A 19,537-nucleotide genomic window follows, 5' to 3' on the forward strand; every position below is an offset into this window, starting at 1 on the left:
AGGACATACAGTTCTTTTCTGGTGACATAAGGAAAGAACTACTTATATCTTAAGATATGTAACATATATATATAGATATATAAGATCTATAAGAACTACTTAGGTAATACTTTATCTTCTTTAAATTAGTGTACTTCAGATTTAATTTGGATGCAACATTCAGGTTTCTGAAAAGTCTCTCCTCAGACAAATCTTTATATAATCTAGAAAAACAGAAAAGTGAGAGAGCATTACAGGAAGTTTGCATCATGACTTCCAGACAAGCAAGTCATCTAAGTGACTAAGGGAAAATCATGCTTTAGGTCCAGCTCATGTTTTACATCTTTGTCTGTCTCATGTGGTTTGGTTGATGGATACATTTTTTAATAATTAAATGCCTTGATAGCAAAATATATTTATCTGTGCCGCATGACCTCATGTTGCAGATGGCCTGAACTTGTTTTACAGGCTTTTTAAAGTTTTTCAAATGATGCAGTGGAAGTTCAGATGATAGGAAGTTTGTTCCCATCCCTAACAACTGTACTGTAAGGGGCCAAGAATCTCCTTTCTGATCTGCACTATGGAGAAATTGTTTAATACTAAACAGACTGATAAACAAAATGTATGGGAAGACAAGTGAACAAGAGAGTGAGATCTGAGAGTATGGTACAAATATTATCTGTGTTTTGGGGGAAGAGGGTGTTACTAAAAGAGACTGGGGCTGCAGAGGAGCATGCCCGTCCTCACACGATGCAGAGGAGGAGCTGCTGTGAGAGAGTAGCGAGGATGGAACGGGGAGAATGTGAGGAAGAGAATATGCTAACGGAGGCCTGGAAGTGAACGCAGCGCGAGTAGCCGAGAAGCGCCAGCTGGTTGTTCAGGAACGGAGGCAGAAGGGGAACTGGCGGTTCCTCCCGGAGCGAAGGCCGAGAGGAAGGGGAGGGGTAGGGCCCCCCCGACGGATGATGGTGGGCGGTGTCCCCCACGGACACGAGCCCGCCCCTCGGCACGGCCCTCCCCGCCGCAGCTCCCGGGAGACGCGGCGACGTCCGTGAGCGGAGGGACGGGCAGGTTCGTGCCGGGAGGAGCCGGCCTGCGGCTGGACTGCTCCATCAGAAGACACTGCGGTCGCACAGCATTTCGTCGTGCCGCAGGTTGTCTTTCGGAGCTCCCGACGCGTCGCTTGTGCATCTCGCGTCCTTTTCTCTCTCTGGGCACACTGTCTTTCTGCACCCCTCTCGCTAAGTGTCCTCCGTGTGCAGTCCCTGAGTCCAAAGCATTATCTTGTGCTTCTCTCTACTGCCTTCCTCTAAGGGACTTGACCTCAACAATCTGCCTGCCATCTGCCCTTCTGCCTCAGAACATCTGACCCTCTGGGTCCTCCATGGAACCTTCCTTCTGGGTTCTGCTTCCTGCCTGCGGGTTCTGTTGGCAGAGTTTTCCTTCATCCCTACTCAGTTGTCTTTTTCTCCCTTTCTGCTCTGCAGACCTCTAGTCCTGGAGAATACTTGATCCCTGCCTTGCCAGTAGCATTCCCATCCTCCATCTGTGTGGCTGTCCCTTCCTGTCATCCCTGGGGATATTTGCTCTAGGGACTCAGTGTCAGTGCTCCTCATGGTGTGTTGCCCTCTATTACATTCCTTGGACACTCTCTAGAATAGGTAACCATGTCTCAGTCCTAGAAGCAATTATTTCTTCCCACCATACCTTGCAGTCCCTTATGCCTCCTAATCTTTTGTCTGCCCTGAATAATGGGCCTGACACCATACCCCGTGTAGGATGCGATGTACCCTGCAACATAGCCCACCACATGCTATACCCAAGGTATGTCCCTGCTACCAGGTTTCTCTTGTTTGTTGTTTGGTCTTTATCCTATCCCCCAGCTTCTGCTGTATTTTATCTATTTTGGTCAAATTGTATAATGCATGATGTATATTTGCTGTTTCATATACCTGACCTTACTTGTAAGGTAAACAGCAAACCAGCCTCCAGGAGTAAAGAAGGAGACAACGCACAAGTGATGCTAACTTGTATCACTGATAGTCATAATTTTTTCGAGGAACTGTATTGACTGGTGGTCACAATACTGTGCCTATGCTGACTGCTTGTTTCATCTTGACTTGTAGCACACTGTGAAACAGCTGGAAATAAGGATAGCAAGGAAGAGAGAAGCAAGTTCAGTTTCTTTATACTTTGAAGAAAGTTGTAAAGCTTTACACTTCTTTGACAAATAGGGGTTGTATGGAAGTCTGAAGGTTCTCAATTATTACTCTGTTCTTCAGGATCACCTTGCACTTATTTGGTTGAAAGGTGACTAGCTCAAACATGGCATTTTTAGTACGAGCAATTGCAAAGTCTCCACTGAATCAGATATGCCAACCACATTCAGCTGTGTGTGATTTACAGCCAAGTTTTTTTGTGTGTGTGGGGAGGGGTGGTTTTGTTTTCGGTGGGTTTTTTTGTTTGTTTTCGTGGGGGGTTTTGGTTGATTGGTTGATTTTTGTTTTCTTTTTTTTTGTAAAAGAAGCTGACATAAGCCCCATTAGGCCCTTATGCGAGGGAGCAGAAGTACCCATCAATCTCCTCTTTCCGTATGTGCTGAAGTAAGTGGTTGGACTGCAGTGGGTAATTTTGCTGGTTAGGTTATAGGGGTAAGCTATGCTTATGTGTAATATGTTCTTTCTTACGTGTATGCTGTTTCCTGAGTTGTCTTTTGATATCACCATATTTTGGTTTACTGTTCTTCTTGTGACTGCAAGACATCCAGGCAATTGGTGCAATTTATATTTAAAATTACATTGTTATTTACATTATAGTCATTATTGAAACCAACTTGCAATTATAAATGTTGCTGCTCTCAAGGGCAAAATGCTCTCTTCTTCTCCATTACATTGTATTTCTAAGAAATACAGTTCTCTGTGATGGAAAACAATAATTTAAAATTACAAGAAGGGTCATTAATTTATATTTTATATGGAATTTATATGGAACCCAAACTTGCCTCAGAATACCACTTTCAGTTTATCAGTAATTTGAGATATGGAGATTGAGAGGAAGATTGTTTTTATAGGAAATGGTGTGGTGCTTTTTAATTTTAAGATAATTGTAGAGAAAGATTGTAAAAGAAGTATAATTTTTCTTAACCACCTCTTTCCAAGAAAAGTTGTGACTTTAGTTTGATAATTTCAAGGAAGCAATAGGCTGGAGCTGTGGTCTTGTTTTTCATTCCTTGTACAAAGGTCATGTCTAATAATGTATTGTTAATTTTAGCTAATGAAACATACATCAGGTTTTTAAAAGGCGCTTGTGAAAGTATTTTGATGCCTTAGTGGGTATAAACTGACCATAGTTTCTTGCAGTGCCTTAAGTCCAGAAAGCATCTCATAGGCATTTTTTATCTTAAATGTCTTTATGATCGTGGTGGAGGGAGGAAGTCAGATTTAGTTAATCTTTTTAGCTGTGGTAGCCATCAGATGCATTTGGAGCAACTGTAGCTGAAAGGATGATACAGAAAGAACAGATCTTTCTTAGTGTTGCATGCTATAGGAGGGGAGACAGTACTGTTCATGAATATCCACAACAGTGACTTTTAAAGAAAACACTTATTTCTCCTTACCCAAAGGAAGAAGATATACTATTTGTACATGGTAGCACAATTTGACCATTGCCAACAAGAAGCAGAATATGAAGCGAAAACATAATTTTATTTTAATTGTCTTGGGGATAAAAGTGAAATCTAGGCTAGCAGAATTGAAAGGCCACCAGATTATTGTGTCCTTTAGCAGGAATTGTTACTCAGTGTACTTGGGAAAAGCAAGTTGAATTCTTTTATACTTGTCACGTGCAATGATCAGAGACTCATTTTTTGATCCTAGATAATTAGAATTGTCTAGTTTGTTTGTGAAAAAAATGTTATTTAAATTGTGGCATCCTTTAGCATAGAGATATTGCATTATATTTGCTGATCTGAAAATCTCTCTTTCATTTAAAGAGATTAAAGATCCACTATTTGAAAGGCATGCTTGTCCGATTTGTTCTGTGCATGCTGTGCTTATCCAGAAGGGATTATCTGTAACCACTGACACAGAGTAATACTGCACAGTGAGAGAAGCTATATTGACTCCAGAGATTTTCCCAAATCTCTGGAGAGATCTGAGCAGAAATTACCATTTTTTTAAAATTATTTTTTTTTAGCCAATCATAGTGCTTAGAGATAACGTGGGTTTTTTTTCTTCTGCAGAATTTATAATTAGATACTAGACAAATATGGAGAATAAACAGCAGAAAGAGATGGAAGTGAAGCAAGTAAAAGGTTTTGCCAGTATCGGCACAGGCTCCCTGTTGTTTATTTTCTTTTTGGTTTTAAAACTAGGAGAAGACAAATGGGACACGGCAGTTAATACTGCTGATAAAAGAGAAGACTGGACTGTGACTTGATCATCATAAATGTCTTGAAGAAAAGAGAAATAAGTGTGCAGTTTGTAGGGTGGAGGGAAAAAACACATTTCTTGAGTTCTGTCTACACATCATTCTTTTTTAATGTAACTATTGTCTTCAGATGTAATGGTATCTTTGGGATTATTCTCTGCTTAAAATGGTAACTGCTGTAAAGTGCTGTAAACTGTTTTGGGTCAAACGACATTTATAATGTAGAGGTGGTTGGATAAGTTTCAAATAACTTTTTTTAGTTATTGTGAGTGATCTGGGCAAGACTCTGGAATTTGTCAAAGGTCACTAAAAGATGTTACTGTGGTTCTGGAGTATATGCAAATTCATTTAAAGCCTGTTCAGGAATTTTACCTGAAGCATATCCTTTGGGAATGGAAGGAGGAGTTTGAGTCCTTTAGACCCAGCATTGCCTCTTTGCCAGGCTGAGCTGAATACTGCTCACTGAGCAATACAGCAATTATTCTTCTGATCTGCCTTGCCCTGAAGAGTTTTGGGATGAACAAGGGAGTTGTAGAAGTGCCTGTCTAGACTACACTGAGACAGCACTTCTGATACACTTCATTTGTATGCCTAAGTGTTGACTATAGCATTCAGCTTAATTCAGGTGAAGTGTAAATTTAAAAGCAAAATCTAGCAGAATAGGAAAGTAAATATCCATTTAGGTGTTTGTGACTCTCCTGTTCTAGTTCACAGTTCTGTCTTTGTAGTTATATGACCAATCTTATCTGACCAAATGCAGCGGTCATTCAGCTACGTAAAATAACTGTAATATCGAGTTGAAAGTAACCAGAAGGTTGCAGAACAGTATGATATCAATAAATCTGTTACATTTTGCAGGGATGAATACATAACTTGAAAGGGTTCAGTGTATCATTACTGGTCACCTAAGTACCAGTAGCAGTATCAGCTCTTCGAATTTGCGTGAAATCCTGACCTTACTGGTATTCTTCCACTGTGTCTCAGAGAAACTTTTTTGTTGATAGCAAATAATACTGCGGGAGGATAGGAGAAAATATAGAGCTGTATCTAAATGTATCTAAAAGATCAGATTTCTGCTGGTCAGCCCTTGTTTTGCAGTTTCTTCTTATGTAACTGAAATTTTTGGGTGGAGGAGGAACTCTGCTATACTTAAGTGGAGGTCCTGCACTACTTTTCAGCAGATCCTCTATATTTTGTATGCAACTTCTGAAGCATTGTTTTGGGATGTAACATATACTGTTATAATTGGTTTCAACTGACAAGAAAAAGATGTTATGGTGACTGTTTCTTTAGGAAATTATAACATTTTGTCTTTATAGTTATGTGTTATTGTTCAAAAAATTTTACATATGGACGCCTCATTAGTTCACCAGAGATGCTTTTTAATGTAAATTTGTTTTATTTTTGTTTATAGCTCTAGTAATAGTCACATAGGTCATCAGCAGGAGAAGAATGTGAACCTGAAACTTCACATGGAGCAAAAATTTGAGAACTGGAAGGAGAGATTGATGTCAGAAATGGGTATAAGAATGTTGGAGAAACAATGTGGTGTTGCTGCAGTGCCATCTAGCAATCCTTTTTTCAGTTTTATTTTTTTTAATTATTGTGTTCTGGTTTAACATTGCTATAGTTGTATAAGCTTTTATTTTTTTCCTATTTTTTTCTAAAAATTTATTATATTTATAATTACAGATTATGCCCTGCTTGTGTAGCAGCTGTTGCTTTGCTTGTCTGACAGCTGCCCCTTGTATGGAACTGCTAAGAATGTGTTTAGTAATCTGAGATTGTGTAAGATTATTTTATGTAGACAGCCCACTGCTAAATTTGTTAACCTTGAAATTGCAGGAAAGGTCAGCATGTAGAAAGCAGAGGTATACTTAGGCAAGATGGGTAAATATACGTTTTTTATCATGCTTCTAATTACAAGGCTTTTTTTCCCCCTTCTGCCTCTTATATTCCTGTCATTTCACCATAAAAGGATCATCTTACTAACAGTGAAATTTGACCTTCAACTGTGATACCTGATAGGGCAGAATTATACGACCTCTCTATATATCACAAACTTCAAAGGGCAACAAAACCTCCTTTCTTCGTTTTTGTATAAAATATATTTGATATTGAAATCACTTCTACATATTTACATATGAATGTGTTTAATTGGCCTGTCAACCAAACCAATATATAATATAAATGAAGTGGTATTGTTGGACAGTTGTGTCTTGCGCCCAGCACCTGCTGATCTATGTCTTGCTGCCCTCAGTCCTGCTAAAATAACCCAGCTTCATCCAGGGCTCTCTTGCCCATTGGTTCCCCAAAGGCAATTTATGAACGTACCCAAAGAAGTATGAGCACTGCTCACCTGAGCAATACTAGAGAGCTGGCTTGGTTTGGAAGTTATTGTTGTGCATTGTGTGGTTGAACTGTAATGATAAAGCTGATTAGCTGCTGTCTGCAAGCACAAGGGTACAGCATCTTATATGCACGATTTCTCTTATCCCACTGGAGGAGGAAAAAAGTTATCTCCATTGTTTATGTTACAACTAAAGAAGCACATCTTCCGTGCTTGCCATTGGATCTCCTTGCAGTCATTCCCTTTAATCTAACACATGATGTTGCATCAATTAGCCAAAATCCCTTGTGATCTCATCCTCTTGTTTTCAAATTTCAGTTGTGACTTATCAACTGAACTTGTCAAAGTAGTATCTCTCAAACGCTTTTTTCAATACCTTATCAGTTTAGCCACCTGAATGGCCGCTCACTGCAACAGTTTAGTTTTCTGGAAAATCCGTGGCTTCTTTATGAACAGTTTTTCATACACTTACAAAACACAGGCGTTGTGAAGCATGAGTGGCACACTTCATCAGTGGTATCTTTAGTGGTGTTTCCATGTGTCGGAATAACTTGCAGTATTGCTTTGGAGGAATTTCACAGCAGAATGACCATTCTGTAGTATTGTTCTTACTTGGGATTGAAATGTAAAGTCCTCTAACAACAGATTTTTGTTTTCCCAAGAATGACAAACCACATGACTGTTTTGATTCTTTTCATTTAAGTTAAAATTCAGGGAACAGGGTGGGGAGGGAGGGAAGAAGTTTTTCCCATAGCTTCCTGTCTCCCAGCAGCCCTTTGTCACTTTCTCTCCAGAGCAGAAAACATGGTAGTATTTTTCTAACACCTTTTCATTAATGCTTCAGTTTCCTAGCTCTTTAGTAGTTCTGCAAGTATACAATTTAAAAGCCTCTTGACTGCAGCCAAAACTTTCCTTTCTAATTGTAGTGAACTGTTTTGCTAGTAGTGACCACTTTTTGTACTGTTTCTATTGGCATTCTGCAAAAACAGAGGGAAACAGTTAAATGTTTATCACCACTAGTTCCATATTTATATGCATGCGTGCATAAGAAGATGGATGTCCTAACTGCTTGTAGTAGACTGTACATAATAAACGATATCCCTTTATTCATGTGCTTATAATCTAAACTTCACTTCTGTTAAGATTTTTATCTTATATTTAAAATTTTCTTTTAAATTGTGTCAAAAAAAAAGTTGAAATAATTTAATTTGGTTTCTTTTTGTATAGCTCAAGACTGTTCTGCCCCATTTGCTGAACGAAATGTCCAGTTTAAAAAAATAAAGAAATGGAAAATACCCACAACTTTTAGCACTGAAGAGAGATAGCACTTTTCTGCACCTCTAAAAGTTAAAATGAAGTTCAGTTATTTCTGTAATGCCTAGTCTTTGATGTATTACAGATACTCAGATGGCTTTAAAGGAATTTAATGTCTGTAAGATGGTGGGTTTTTTTCATAAAATGAACTTTTTTTTCTCCTTTCTCCCTGATGGTTATGGAATCAGATCTTATTTTGCAAAGGATACCGTTTGTCTGACGTGTTTCTTTAAATTCCCCTTTGCTGTACATACCATATTAGGGTGTGTACAAAAAACACCACAAAACATCCTTGGTTATTTATTCTCCTTAAATCAACAGGTTTTCTCTGTGTATCATAGGTATAAGCAACAACTGTCTCTTGGAGCTGAGCAAGAATGGATTCTAGAACAGGGTAAAATGCAAACAGAACTAAACTGGCAGCACCTCTGTGAGAATGCTGAACATAATTGGTATCAGAAATCAGAGGATCTAACACAAAGCCTGTTTTCATCAAGAGAGGAGGTGAGAATTTCAAATTAACAGTTTCAGAATCATCTGTTGCAGAGAGACCTATGGAGTTTTTCCACCGTGGTGTTTCTCGGGGAAGTATGACTTTGATCTTCTTTCAAAAATATGTAAAATAGTAATTCTGTATTGAGCACAACAGTTCATCACACATATTTGATCAGAGACCAGATTAATTTTCATGAACAATCTCTAAAGTGGCCTTTTCTCCCTTTTTGTGAAATCAAGTCATCTTGAGAGATGTCACTGCTTTTCTCTTGCCATTGTAGCAAAAGAAGAAAGATCCCTCTTAGAGCAGCCCCAGGCCAAAAAGGATTTCAGATCACAGTACCACTTGAATTCTATTAAGGGTACAATATTAGACCTGGAAAACTCTGAGTATTTTTGTATGGGGGAAAAAAAATCTATTTTGTGTAGTGTACAAGCTTCTGTTTCTGAAAAATTAGATACATGTTTGTTGTTTAGAGACTATTACACAATGGGCTATCAGCTCTCAATGCCAGATTGCCTAGTAAACTCATGGGTACAGAGGAAACACTTGTTTATGAAGTTTAGAATGCAGGCATTTACTCTGGTGTTATTTTATCATTGTCTTTCAAAAATGATTCATAGACATCAATAGCTGCAGCATGGGAACACATGTGAGAGATGAATCAGCATTGTCCATTTCACATAAAGATTAGACAATGGAGCTAAATTATTTGTCTGTGAAGGCAGTTTTTGACAGAGCCAAAAGGAATGTGCTTAAGTCCCTGTGCTATGATTTAAAATATCTTTGATTTTTTCTTTTTTTTTCTTCCTTTTTCCTTTTCTCCTCCCTTTCCCTTACTTTCTTTTTCTTTTCTCCATCCCTTTGTCCTTGAGCTACTGGCATCCTCTGCTTTTCATCCTTTCACTCCTTCCTGGTTTGAAGCTGATCTACAGAAAACAGACTGCAGGTTGCATGAAGTGAAGACTCTTCTTTCTGCTTTGACTGTTGAGAAAGAACAGACAATATAAGCATCATTTAATCACAATATTTTACCCGAAGGGGGGAAACAGGTTAGACAACACTTATTATAGACACTAGTGTAGACATTCTGAAATGACAACTTTATGAGCCTTGTTTCCACTGGATTTACTGTAAGCAGTTCATCAGTTTCATATATATAATTCAAAATATTGTCTTATCTAGCCTGGAATACACATAGATTAGATGTCACAGGCTCAATTATGGCTCTCATTTATTAGTCACTGGCAAAAGGAGCAAGCTGGATGTAGACAGTTGCTCCAAAACATGACAATGTAGTGTACCATCATGGCACATCAGAATGGGAAGAATTAATTTCTGGAATGTTCCTGAGGCTCTGTGTCAGTTGCAGTTCAGGGTAGATTTTAAAATTGTAAAGTTAAAATTTTAAGGCAATGCTTCAAAATACTAATATGCCAGCTGTATAAAATAATGCCTTATATTTTAGTATCACAATTTTTCCTTTCATTGCTACCTATTAAAATACGTATATTTTAAAAATGCATTCAAAATTGCAAGCGTAATGCTGGTTTGAAGCCATGCTGAAGGATAATGCATTATAAGTAGAAAATTGTCTTTCGTAGATAAACAACAGTAAAGAGTGTGCTGCAGTGCACTCTGCTGGGCAGCTACACATGCTCAACAGTGAGCAGTTCAGAGCATGTTACCAGAGCTTGCTAAGAAAAAGCAGTGTTAAGCAAGCCTAGTAGTTCCTGAATGCAGGAAGTGTTGTATTCAGAAAGATACTTTCTGAAGACAATTTTTATCATAGACAAAAGTAGACTGTTAGCAAAAACTTGCTGTGGAGCTAGTTGTTTTTCCAATTTCATTTCAAGCTGTACTGATTTGCAAATTGATCATTGAGATACCAAAAGAAAGCAGGGTTGGGCAGGGGGTTTTTAGCTGTTTGCATTCGCTGTTGTCTTCAACTGTTGTTGGCAAGACTTTGTTTTCATTGTCACACTTTTCTTTCTGTTGTTAAAATACTCTGGTTTTTGCACTTTTGGCCTGTAGGATAAGCAGTATCCATCTTAGCAAAAACTTTTTTGATTTCTGTTTTATGGGAAGGGCCAGTGTTTAAAAAACTAAATAACAAAAAAAAGTCTACTATTCTGAAGAACCTTTTCCTGTAATTTTTCTATACAAAATGAAGTGTAGTAGTCATTCTCAGCCTTTAATTAAGCAACAGAGATGTGAAACACAGCAGTGTGGAAAATCTTGCTTATAACTGATTTTTTAGTATGACTTAGGTCATATTTGTCTAACTAGACCATGCTGATAATATCATAGGAATGCACAGATAAGGAAAGACTGCTTACAGTAATCCTGGTTTATTATTTGGTGTTCTCTCTAGACCCTTTTCCACTTAAAATAATCTGGAACAGTTGTATTTCTGGTTCAAATTGTGATAGTTCATGTTTATGTTGCAGGTTGAGATGAAGTCCAGGGCCCCAAAATTCAGAACACATCTGGGAGATGTATTGGTACCTCCTGGTGCCTTTCCCCTCCTCACCTTAACAACCTCGGAGAGATTGTAAAAGCGGAATAGACTATCTTCATCTTCTACATACCCCGTACTGTTAGGGCAGAAAGAATATATAGGGCAGCCATTGCCTTTATGGCAGGGAAATTTAATTTGAAGGCCATTAGTGTTCCAGATCACACTCACAGAACAGACTTACGACTGGGGAAATAAGGGAATTGAAGGAAGGAGAGAATAATGGAGAAGATGCAAAGGGAGTAGTGTTTGAGGCTGTGCAAGGCATAAATGTTGAGACTGAAGTAATTTGCTCACACGTTTTATGTGCAGTGCCTCATCGATTGCCATGCCCTCTGAAGAGGCAGAATTGCTGCTTTGCAACGATTTAAGGTTAGGGTTGAATTCAAAGAAACATTTAAAATTAGCAACATTCAATACAAATGCTCCAAACACATTTCACAGTCTTTTTGTTTTCAAAAACATCTGATCTGGATGGTCTGTGAATTAGTGATTGGAGGAGTGTATATTCTGCTGTTGCAGAGCTTTCTAATACTCCTGTACCAAATAGTATCTGCATTTTTTAGGTGGACGATGACAAATGTTTCTATCAGTGAGAGAGGATTTTATAGGAGTGGAATCTAAATTAGGCACTCTCTGTTTGGATGAAACCACAGTTATAACACACCACCGTTGGTCTAACGTAACTTCTTTAAAAATGTTTGCAGACACACTTTGAATGAAGAAACAGCAAAAGTAAATAACGTCAGGACCCTAATACCATAGTCCTTATATCCCAGTGATCCTACTAGATTTTTTTCCCTGAAGATTTTGCTGGAATTTCAAGTGACCAGAAGATGTGTTTTCCAATCAATATCTGTGCATTTTAGTTTTTGAGTTTTTTGTCACATCTGGTTTTCCTTTTTTTCCATCCCCAAAAGCTGCAAATTTGAAAATTGAGGAGGTATAAAGGAGGAAGGAAGCATTTTGGTATTTGTCCTTTTTCCTAAACATATGTAGCTGACTACTCTTTGGAGCTAGCAACCTTTGGTAGGACAGACTAAAGCAGTCCTTCTGGCTTGTGATCTAGAGCATCTCACATTTTTGCCCATAAAGTGATTAGGCCATCGCTTTATGCACACAGGGCTAGATTTCCAAACTAAAATTTCCGAGATAATCTTTAAGGCTACATGCAGCCCATGAAGAAAACTGAGCAATTCCCCTTCAAAAATTTAGGAAATGGAATGATTCTGGGATGTGTTACACTATAAGCAAGCTGCTCATATTTCACTGATATAAATAAGGTCTTTTACAGTAAAAGGCACTCATGGCAATCTGGGGTTTGTCAGCCTCTTCAGTTCTGGAAGTCTATATTGCTTATCCATTCAGACTTCCACCATGTATATTAAGGGAAGATAGGCTTCAAGGCCTTTATGAAGGTAGAGCTTCGATCATTATCTGACAAATGTTCCTTATACAATGCTTGTTGTTAGCTTATCTAACTAACATGTGAAGGAAAGACATTGCTACTTACTTTAAATTGAAATGCTTGGCAGTTTTCTAGATACTGTCCGTTGTCCAATTATCTGGGTGTAGTCCATACACTCCTTCCCCTTTTTCTGTTTAGAAAAGAACATCCAGCCTCTTTATGTTACTGTGAACAGATGGTCTCTAATGACATTTTCAAGAATTTGACAGGTCAGAAAGGGGACTGCTGGCGAGCCAGTAAGTTCTTTAAGGAGATGGGTGCATGGAAGAGACAGAGATAGCACAGTTACAGAACAGTGACAAGACAGAGCCACCTGTGGCCGTGGTCCTCCCCAACTATGCCTCCTTCTATGATGTTCTCAGCAGAGCACCTTTTTCCCTGGCAAATCCTCAATAACCAGATCTATTTCTTTTCCTCCTATGGTTCTTTTTTCCCACATATGTTCATGGGTTGTAAGTTTTAGGATCTGTTTGCGTGGTGTGCAGAGACAATATGTGTTGCTTATCAATGAAGGGTTCTTATTGCGTTGTACTTTTATTTTCCAGATATTTCAGTATGATGATAAAACTTCTCTGTGCAAAGATATTCCTACCTTGGAAATAAAAAAGCTGCAGAAGCAGAATGCCAGCCTTCGGGCTGCTATTGCACAAATGAGGAAAGAAATGGAGAGTCTTGATGAGCAGATGTTGTCTTCTCTTCCTCTGACAGAAAACAGACAGCTTGTAGAGCAAGGTAACAACTCTTGCCAAAGACCTTTAAATTCAGTAAGGAAGTGTAGCAGTCACAGTCACAACCTATGAGGGCTATCCAGCCCATGGGTGTGTAAAACTCATTGCTGTGGGGTTCTCAAGATTGCACAATACATAAGCACGCAGTGGTCTGAGATTCTTTATTACAAATTACTACAAAACTATTATTAGTAGTAAAAACAAATGCACACATAAAGTCACCACGAAATTACCACTAGAAAAGCAAATGTGTATATATATTGCAAGAGTAAAGCAAATATATGTATATTACAAGCTATGACAGAATTCCTGCTAGTGAAGCAAGTATGTAGAATCATAGAATTGTTTGCGGTGGAAGGGACCTTTAAAAGTCTCCTAGTCCAAACCTCCCTCCCATAGGGGTTTACAGTATATCTACTGAAGTGGTGTACAAAAGGAGGCTCGGGGGGACCTTACCACTCTCTACAACTACCTGAAAGGAGGTTGTTGTGAGGTGAGGGTCTGTCTCTTCTCCTAAGTAATAGGCAATAGGACAAGTTATGCCAGTGCAGGTTTAGAGTGGATATTAGGAAGAAGTTTCTTTTTGGAAAGAGTTATTCAAGCATTGGTGCAAGCAGGTGAGGAAAATGGTTGAGTCACCATCCCTGGAGGTATTTCAAAGACATGTAGATGTGGCACTTGAGGACACGCTTTAGCAGTCAACTTAGCAGTGTTCTATCAATGGTTTGACTTGATGATCTTAAAGGTCTTTTCCAACCTAAATGATGCTATGATTCTAGACATGTATATTCATGAGACAATGTTCTAAAGCAGCTGTTGCTTTTATACTCCTTTTAGGTTCAGTGAGCACAAACAAAATTTCAACTGCAACCACTTTGAGCAACATCAAAGTCAGCTCAATTAAGCTGGACTGTATAGTAAACCCAGACACAGAAAAGGTATGAAGAGGTTTAAACTACCTAAAATATCTGTGTGTGTGTGTGTGTGTGTGTATGTAATTAAATGCAAAGCACATTATTTTTGTTTGAATGCATACTATAAACTGAAGTAATATATGCTTATATGGCTAGTTAGATGAGAGCCAGCAAAGATTGTTTTCAACCAAACTTGTGGTCATTCTTTCTAGGCAATAAATTTTGACGAGTCATCCCCTGGTGTTTTAAGTCAGATCTACCCCTTATGTGTGTATGTACACAATGATTAAACAAAGAAGAGTTTGTGGTAGATTTGCTATAAAGTGGTTTTTTTCCACATTTTATCTTAAAATTACCTGCTCTTTAGTTTACAGTTATACGGTGTTTATCCTATGTGTATTATTTTACACTCACAGTTGACAGTATTTGTGGGGATGGCTCAGTCTGTTGTAGTGTTTTGCTCCACAGTTTCATTTGCCGTATATTGCTAACAAAATCTTGGAAATTGACTCAAAAAAACGGGTGGTAGACTTCAACTTTACACTTTTTCTTCAACTGGATTCTAATGCGTGCTTCTACAAATCTCTCAACCTTCAGACCACACTTTCAAAATATTCATTACAAGCACTATCTGTTTTATTCAGGGGCCAGAACCCAAAGTTCTTGAAGAAAAGATAGTAGATCTTGGACAACAGTTGCCTGATGTAGGTCCTGGTGTTGAGCTTCAATATGGTGTCAAACATGCTCTACAGGGAATGCAAAATAAACTGAAGGAAGCAGCAAGAAAAATCTCAATCCTAAACCAAGAGAAGCGGCAGTTGATTGAAATGGGAAACAGACTCAGGGCAGAACTTGGAATGGTGTTAAAGGAAGGTAAATTTATTCTACAGAAGAGTGCTAACATATATGTAGAATAAAATCTGGGAATCAATTCATCCTTTGAGCTAGAGAGAGCTAGGCTTTAATCTGAAAACAAAGTGCTGGACCTGACTGATCCTTGATCTGCATGGTTTGTGTGAGACTGTGGTACTAATTGTTGTTGCAAGTAAGATTATCCTTTGATAGGCGCTGCTAATATAGAACAATGGGAGTCTGTATGTAGTAACTTTTGTTGATTAACATCATAGATGAAGGACTCCCTGATGCCTAGATGTCAGTGTGGGAACTGGAAATTGAACTAAGACTTTGTTTATGAGCAGAAAAGAGGTAGTTTATCTTTTGGAATAAAAACTAATGTTTTAGGAAAGTGGAAGAGAAAGCAGAATAAGTTTACTGTAGCACAAACTTGAATTAAGAGTATATATAATGTAAGAAGATTTCACAGTGGATATTTATGTTCCATGTACAGTTTCTCTAGCAATAGAGCAAAGGAAAAAACCACAAGGCCCATTTCTGCATAGCATTGAACCCATCTGCAGTGAGGCGGCCTGTGTTCTGTGGTTCATTCCTATCTGCTGTAAACACTTGTTGGGAATGTAATACTGATGACAAAATAACAACAAAGAATGCCTTCCTTGGTATTTTCTCTGCTTTATAGGACTTTGGCATCCTGTCGGCTCTAAACACTGCACAGTTTGTATTGCCTCTGGTAGTCTGCTTCCAAGAGAACTTGTGAAAAGAACGCAGTGTCAGCTATCAGCTCTAAAACATCTACAGCACAAACTCACAACACAGGTAATTATATGCTCTCTGAAATGTAGTGATAATGATCCATTAAGCCAGTTCGAATTTCGTGAATATAACTTTCCTTAAAATTCCACATTTAAATGACTCTTACTGACTTTAGCTCAAATCTATCTTTGGGAGACTTCATAAAATCATAGAATATCCAGAGCTGGAAGGGACCCATGAGGATCTTTGAATCCTGATGCCAGACAGAACAACCTGGAAGTTAAACCGTGTATCTAAGGACATTGTCCCAAATGCTTCTTGAACACAGACAGGCTTGGGGCCATGACCACTCTCTGGGGAGGTTGTTCCACTGCTTGACCACCTTCTCAGGGAAGGACTTCTTCCTAATATTCAGTCTGAATTTCCCCTGATGCAGCTTTAAGCCATTCCCCTGCATCCTATCACTGGACACCAAAAAGAAGAGATCAGCACCTCCTACACTGCTCCCTATCATGAGAAAGTTATAGACAGCAAGGAGGTCATTCCTCAGTCTCGTCCTTTTTAAGCTGAACAAGCCAAGTATCCTCAGCCGGTCTTCATAAATCTAGCCCTCTGGTCCTTTCACCATCTTTGTTGCTCTTCTTTGGGCACATTCTAATATTTCTATTTCTATATCCTTCTCATATTGTGGAGCCCAAAATTGCACACAGTACTCAAGGTGAGGCCGCACCAATGCTGAGCGTAGTGGGACAGTCACTCTTTTGGTTGTTCAGCTGTGCTGTGCTTAATGCACCGAGGACACAGTTGGCACTTTTGGCCACCAGGACACACTGTTGACTCACATTGAGCTTGCCAGTTAAGAGTGGTGCTAAAGAAAAAAAACCAAAGCATATTAACCTCTGTAGTTGCTTGGAATAAGTGCTACGAATTACGTAAATGGAGGTTAAGTGACTCAGCTGGTCCAATCTTTTTGGCAATTTAGTTATGCTGAAAACAGATATATTTTTTCCTGTGAAGTAAAACAGCACTTCAGATTGTACCCATGAGGGATATTATTTGGACTAATAACAAAAACTTCTGAGTTAGTAGATCTAAGAAAATACTGTAAAAGTTTGAAATGCAAAGATCATCCAGCAATTAAATTTGAGAACAAGTACTGACAGGGTCAAATTCAGTGTTCTGCTATCAGGTCTTTAGGCAGACAGTTAGGCAGCTTCCGCACAGGATTGCTATTACCTTGGAGAAAGAATAGTAGTAAAACCAGGTAGTACTTATTTGAAGGGCCCAGACATTTCAATATGAAAGGAAAAGGCTCTCCAAGCATCCAAAGTATGCAGCAGTATTTCAGCCAGAAAAGGCATATTATTTGGGGAAGAAAACAAGTACGTATGTTTCTTGGCTAAGGTGAATTTGTTAGATTGAATCTATGGAAACATTTTGGAATATGTTCTAAGGGAACCTGGCAGGCAAGAACTCTGCATTTGGACATCCTGTCCCAGGTATTTGCATTTCTCTTAGCTTCCTCCTAGCAGAAGGTATCCAACAAGAGAGGCTCTCTTGTCTGGTAGAGAAAGGTTGCCTGAAGTCCAAAGGCTGTGCTGTTAAGAGTCAATTAGAACCAAATTTGAACAGGTTGCTTCAGTGAAAATAACTCCCTGTTCTTCTTTACTGCCCATTAGTCAATGAAGAAGTTTTAAAGGTTGCAGTGTGAACAAACATTGTAGACCATCGATCTGACAGTGATAAACTGAAAATGCCATCTGCTGTACCTTTCCAGAGCTAATGGAGACTTGTTCTCCCTCGGATATAGTAGATAGTCTAAGACAACAGAAATTGAGAACTGTAAAAGGTCAGCCAGGTAAGTGCAATGTGTGCTGGAGAATCTGGTATATTTTAGCAAATTTATCTAATCAAGTTCTTTTGATGTCAAAAGTATTAGTGAGGGCATGAAAAATATGATTTAGGACAGAACATAGTGGAAGCCATCTAGGTTTTGAGCTGGGAAGATTCAAATTACTGTGAGAACACATCTGGTAATGCAGCACTGTTTTTCAACTCTTCATTGACAGTCTGAGGGCATGATCAAGAGCTGTCACAGCAGCACCACCACAAGAAGTATTAGCATCTCATTGTAGCGCAAGGAGGGTCCTCAGAGAAAAGAACTGAGCATCAAATAAATAGCCTCGCTGACATATCAATGGCACATCTTATGGGACAGTGGTATGAGCTACTTCGGGAGCAGGAAATCTTTAATTTCTTGTAAAACTCCAAGGTGGAAAGTTCAAATCTGGTCCTCTGTAACAGTCCTCAGCATAGGATTCTGATCTTCCTCTGTGAGGTTTCAGAAGGGAATAGGCGAGGCAGCTGTTACAGTGTGCTGAATGCCTGGAATGTGGTCTGCCAACAGGAGAACTTACTGTGGAATGCTTCAGCATGCTTGTGGATGGATCGTTTGTTTAGGATGCTTGTGAACATCTTATTTACTTAAAGTTGCAAGCTTGGCATCCTTTGTTCACTTGAACTTTCAGCTCACTGTTTCAGAAATAGTGATCTTCCTAAACTCTTTAACACTGGAAATAATTTTTATGAAGGAAATTAGGGTACAGCAAAGCATTTGAGTAGACCTCTTGTAACCTGTTTTTTCCATCTGTACACTGCTGGGATTGAGTCTGAAAAAGACTAGCTAAATGCTTACACTAAACGTATCTAAAGATGATTTCCAGATCTGTGCAAAATTCCCACAATTCAAAACCACATTTTTTACAACTTCTTTTTTTCTTATTCACCTCTTTTTCTTTCTTTCACAGCTCATCTTAGAATTTAGCTGACTCTAAAAGTAAGACCAATGAGTATTCATCTCCCATCCATCCCAGTCTTCTGTGGCCTTATTTTTAATGAGCTAGATACTGTGTTTGTATTTTTCTACACATCTCGTGTCTCATGTGTTCTGTTAAAATTCATTAAAGATAATTCTTACTTTTGTAAGAATAAATAGATTTTAAAAATACAGTATGTCCATGGCACTTGGAGAGGTAGCATTTGACTCTGAGTTTCCAGTTGGTGTGCTAAATTCTGGGAGTAGTTGTTCAATCTCTTCAGCTGATGGCTTGCTTGGAGGTCATGGCTGAAGTGGCTGTCATTGAGTATCTTTCCACCTCTGGAACCTTTGAAAACATCATTTGTCCAGACAAGAAAGCATAGCCCTTCTTATATCCAGGCTATTCAGTACTCTAATTCCAGGCTGCTCTTTACCCAGAACAGACCTGCTGAGGCTTCAGCTCCTGCACTGAAGCTGAGCTCCAGGCTGACCTTCAAAAACTGCTGTTATTCTAGTTTAGGTATTTTTATTCTAGCTGATCACTCTTACTAGCCAGGCTACATTTGCTCCTGTGTTCAAAATCATCATCCTTAACAAAAACTGAGAGAATTTATTACTGTCATAGCTACAGGAATTTCACTGTTAGTTATTTTATATGATGGGATCACATTTTGTTTCTTTAGCCTTAAATATATAGCAAATGACTTTGATGTTTACTTTCATCTCCTTTGAGAGGGCTGAAGTAGTTTGCTTTTCATCAAATCTCATTTTAATTACTACATGTTGAAAGTTGGTGAAACTTTGTGGGGTAAATTAGGTTTTTTTAGTTGCTGACAAATTACTTTTCCATAACTGCCTTATTTTAATTGGATTTTTAGGTATTCTTTTGGAGTTTTTCTTCTGTAATTTAACC

General features: G+C 38.6%; 1 protein-coding gene across 1 annotated transcript in view; it reads left to right on the plus strand.

Moving 5' to 3' along the window:
• Positions 1 to 846: 846 nt before the first annotated feature.
• The window catches only part of CCDC57 (coiled-coil domain containing 57), a 28,404-nt gene continuing 9,713 nt past the window's right edge, over positions 847 to 19,537 (plus strand). The window contains exons 1-7 of the mRNA XM_039390225.1: positions 847 to 1,133; positions 2,504 to 2,582; positions 8,413 to 8,575; positions 13,099 to 13,285; positions 14,119 to 14,219; positions 14,840 to 15,068; positions 15,733 to 15,869. Of these exons, the coding sequence (XP_039246159.1) occupies positions 8,471 to 8,575; positions 13,099 to 13,285; positions 14,119 to 14,219; positions 14,840 to 15,068; positions 15,733 to 15,869 (759 nt within the window). The 5' untranslated portion in view covers positions 847 to 1,133; positions 2,504 to 2,582; positions 8,413 to 8,470. The remainder of the gene's footprint in view (positions 1,134 to 2,503; positions 2,583 to 8,412; positions 8,576 to 13,098; positions 13,286 to 14,118; positions 14,220 to 14,839; positions 15,069 to 15,732; positions 15,870 to 19,537) is intronic.

Source organism: Pipra filicauda, unplaced genomic scaffold (genome assembly GCF_003945595.2).
Source record: "Pipra filicauda isolate LSUMZ 115617 unplaced genomic scaffold, ASM394559v2 scaffold80_size11013439_pilon, whole genome shotgun sequence".
In the NCBI taxonomy this organism is placed as follows: domain Eukaryota; kingdom Metazoa; phylum Chordata; class Aves; order Passeriformes; family Pipridae; genus Pipra; species Pipra filicauda.